The 4,197-nt window shown below is 30.1% G+C and overlaps 1 protein-coding gene across 1 annotated transcript; it reads right to left on the minus strand.

The window, feature by feature from the left end:
* Positions 1-2,406: 2,406 nt before the first annotated feature.
* Positions 2,407-3,066, minus strand: LOC147391068 (late embryogenesis abundant protein At1g64065-like). The gene has a single exon (XM_086458986.1). The coding sequence runs from the start codon at positions 3,064-3,066 to the stop codon at positions 2,407-2,409; it is 660 nt and encodes a 219-aa protein (XP_086315112.1).
* Positions 3,067-4,197: the final 1,131 nt, after the last annotated feature.

The raw sequence follows: 4,197 nt of genomic DNA on the forward strand, positions 1-4,197 counted from the left end.
TATTTGATCAATTAAGTAATCAAATCTTTGATTTTTCACAAATAAATGCTTGCTTCGCTTTTGTTGCTTCGACAAGATGGTATATTGATTCTTGCATCCTTAAAAAAGAAAGCATCATTTCAGAAATATTTACCTATTCAATCATAATGGATTGGATATAGAATAATAGATAAATTCCAGGTTCAAACTGATCTACTAAACATCTTCTCCATCACACAAGCTTAATTGACCCATTTTTTTTTATTTTTTATTTGATATTTTTGTGGACCTACAAACCAGAAATCAACGTCATAGACTACTTCCATTGTTTGGACTCATGATCATGGAATTCGAGTAACCAAACAAATACTAATCCCGCAAGCTCGAAATCACTCAACAAAAGTGGTTGATTCCAAAAATTGGATAAAAGAAGTTAATAATGCTGTTGGGTTGCCTAAGCATTCATATTGCTTAAGTTCTTTTGATCTCTTTACCAAAATTTTGATTACTTATCCAAACTTATTCTAATATACACCAACCTATTTGGAAAGTACAAATAATAGAAAAGATGTCTTGTCTATGACATACGTTGACAGCATCAATAATTCTACTCAGACAAGTGGCTAAGATGGAAAGAGATTTGGTAAATTACAATTTCGTGAGCCAAAATTGACTAATTTACGATACTGGCCTTCATTTCAATTACCAAAACGTGAACCTCTGACATGGTAGGTTTTTCAAGTGAGATCGCAGATTTAAGGTAACAAACTTGCTGGATTTTTTTCTCAAAAAGTGATAATCTCGTTGGATTTCATAATAATGATCTTACTAAAAATAGCAAAATCTGAGAGACATTCATTTAATGTGTGTAAGATTGTCATAAAACCTCCGATATCGTTATTGTTCACGTTTTGATAATTAAAATGGATAATAAGTTAAAATCATAAATTCATTAAAAGTTGATCACATTTTCATAAATATCTTAAAGAGATTTGCTATGAAAACTTCATTATTCATAATTTGACTTCTTCTCTCATCTTAGTGATTCCTTGGATCTAAATAAAAACATATGCCAAACCATATAATAAGTAAAACTACATATAACATTATTAGAATTACAATTGGGTATAAATTTTTTTAAAATTATATAAATGATTTAAAACAATTATATATTCATTATTGTAAATAACTGTATTTACAAAAATGGGTGTGTCATGTATTGATTAACATACTAAAATAAATGGATAAAAGATAAAATATAATAAAGTTGATTGAAATGGTAAAAAAGAAAATATAGTAAAGTTAAGGGAACTAAAGAATAAACGAAATAACATGGATCACAAGAAACTATAACTTGATATAAGAGATATTATTAAAAAAAATGAGATCAAAGGAATAAGAGTTAAAAATCAATAAAGTAGATCAAAGACTTAAAGAAAAAATATAGTAAAGTTAAAGAGGGACATTCTTTTTTGGGTTAAAGTGGTAAAAGTGAAAAAAAAAAAAAAATATATATATATATATATATATATATATATATATATATATATATATATATATATATATATATATATATATATATAAAAAGTTAGAGTGGTATTATAAGATAAAAAAAATGAGATTAAAGGGTATGATAGACGAAAAATAATAAAATAAATTAAAAAGATAGAAAAATTAGAGAAAGTGAAGAATAAAATAAATAAATGATCTCGAGACACTATAACTTATTGGGAGGTCTAACCTAACAATTTATAGATGATGAGAGCTTTATCTTAGTTGGATTTGTCTCCCACAATACTATAGTTAATTGGACGATTGTATTGCACGACTATTACAATTCAATTGTGTTTTACCATATAAATATCCTTAATTAAAATTCTCTTTTCTTTTTTTAGAAGATATGCTCATTTAGATGGAAATACCTTTGTACCTTATGACCATTATATTGTTAAACAAATTATAAAATTTCATCTAGATGGACTTATCTTTGTCAAAAACAAAAAGGCATTTAAATCAAGGGCATGTATATAATTTCAGTAAGTTATTCTGTGACCCATTTAAAAATAATTAAGAAAATACGTATAAAACAATTTTTTTAATTATTAAAAAGAAATAATAATTCTCTAATATTTACAAAGCTCGTATCCATTTTTTGTAAAAAACCGTTAAAAAACTAACAAAATTAAACACTGCTGATGAACTGCAATTATCTCATTCCAACATTGTACCTAACAAAAAAGCCAAAATATAATGAAATGGAAAAAAAAAAAAATTAAAAATAATAATAAAATATTCTACAACTATGGAAAATATAAGAAACAAATATAGCCTCTTTATTAAAAGGAAAAAAAAAACACCCGACTAGATAAGTAATCCAAAACACAAACAATAAAAATAACCCAAGCTTACCCCTTCACGTCTGTATCACTAGCAAGTGATTTTCTCAATAGTCTTGTCGGCCGTTTTAATTGCGATGGTGCAATTCATTTGCCCTGATCTCTTCTTCTTCATCATGTACAACAGCGAAACCTTACCCCTTATTCTCGTGTAGGCGTTCAACGTCAAAGTTCCCGAGCTGAGATCATTTCCCAAATTTTGATGGTTTGCTAATTTATCCGAGGTCACATCGATTGTAATATTCATCCGCCTCGTACCTTTAAGCTTGGCCTTTCCCTTGGGAATTTGAGCTACCCCAACCTCTGTCCCATGATAACTGATGCTCAAGGTAGCGTTATCATATTTGTATTGCCCCATATTCCTATTCTTTATGGCCAATTGAGCCTTCAAGGCCAAAGTAAAGGAAGGGGTCGGTGTTGCAACTATATTTCCACCACTTTCAATCATGATCGAAGTAATCCTAATTCTCGGAGATCGAATTTTCAAAATAGTTCCTCCGAGAATTCCGAGAATTATGGCTTCGACCACTAATAATATGACAATGAACTTACAACATTTGATTTGCTTCCTCCTGCGAAGTTCTTTGGCTTGCAATTCCGCAGAATCTTGGGTTCGACCAGTTTCAACTTCGACTGGTGCCCAAGGTTTCGTCTGACCATTCTCGGCCATATGGTCGGACTGTTTTTCCATGTCTCTTAGACGAATTTAGGAGAAAGGTAATGATTCTTGCTTGTGTGGTTTGGTTGCTAGAGGGGAAGGGTGTATTATATAAGTTCACATTATTGTTATCTTCAAATTCAATAGTTGTTGATTTTTTTTTTTTTTTTTTTTTTTTTTAACTTTTGTGGACCAGACGCGTTGGGACGTCGTCATTCACTTTGACTTTGACGTCTTTTACCGTTGCATTTTAAATAAAGTTTTTATAAGTTTTATAATACTAATAGCTGTTATAGAAGCTTCTAATGAATCTTAAATGCAATCAAAAACTGTGTTTAACTCGGAAGGCCGAGTAGCCGAGTAGAAGTGGTTCGATAACAAAATTTAAAATTTAAAAATGCCCCATCTTAACCTTTAAATTTAATATAATCAGAGTCATTTTGATCAAAAACCTAAAAAATTGCTTCACACAAAATCATGTTGATTAATTTTCAAAATTACAAAAATATTCATGTAATATTCAAAACCACTCTCTAAATTTTTAAATTACAAAAAGAGCCCTTTAAATACATGCACCTTTGTACATGTCACCTTCTAGTAATAATATTATGAGACTTTATAAGGGTGGTGCCAAGATTTTCTTGTAGTGGGGGCAAAGTATGGTTAGTTGTATAGTTGAAGAATTTGAAGATGAATGATTTTAGAGATAAATTCAAAGGTTTTTTTTTAGAAATTAAAGAAAATGATATTTAAATCATTTTCAATTAATATATGAGAAGGCTCGATCAAAAGGCAATGTCATCAACAAAAAATTGAAGGGAGAGGCAAATGGGGAGAGAGGTGAGGGAGTGGAGACAAATGGGCCATGTAATTAGTTGAAATTATAGGGGTATCTCAAAGTTCTGTGGGGGCAATTGCCCCCACCAACTCCTTACTAGCTCCGCCCCTAGGAGCTTAAATGTTGAAAGATTCATGCTTCTTGGTTGGACTTCCAATGGAGATTTGGGGTCGGGTAATAATTGGATTTAGTAACATATTATGTTAGATCTTGACTAGATCAAATACTTCTCGACTTCCTTCTAAAATCAAATTAAATCCAGGTTGATTCATTATCAACCCTTTTTCTTGATCAAGTGGTGATCTAATCCAATAAAATAGGTTATC

Source organism: Akebia trifoliata, chromosome 11 (assembly GCF_017979445.1).
Source record: "Akebia trifoliata isolate Shusen 1 chromosome 11, ASM1797944v1, whole genome shotgun sequence".
Taxonomy (NCBI): domain Eukaryota; kingdom Viridiplantae; phylum Streptophyta; class Magnoliopsida; order Ranunculales; family Lardizabalaceae; genus Akebia; species Akebia trifoliata.

Excerpts from the sequence above, each read along its gene's own strand:
- LOC147391068 (XM_086458986.1), bottom strand. The coding sequence starts at position 3,066 with ATGGAAAAACAGTCCGACCATATGGCCGAGAATGGTCAGACGAAACCT.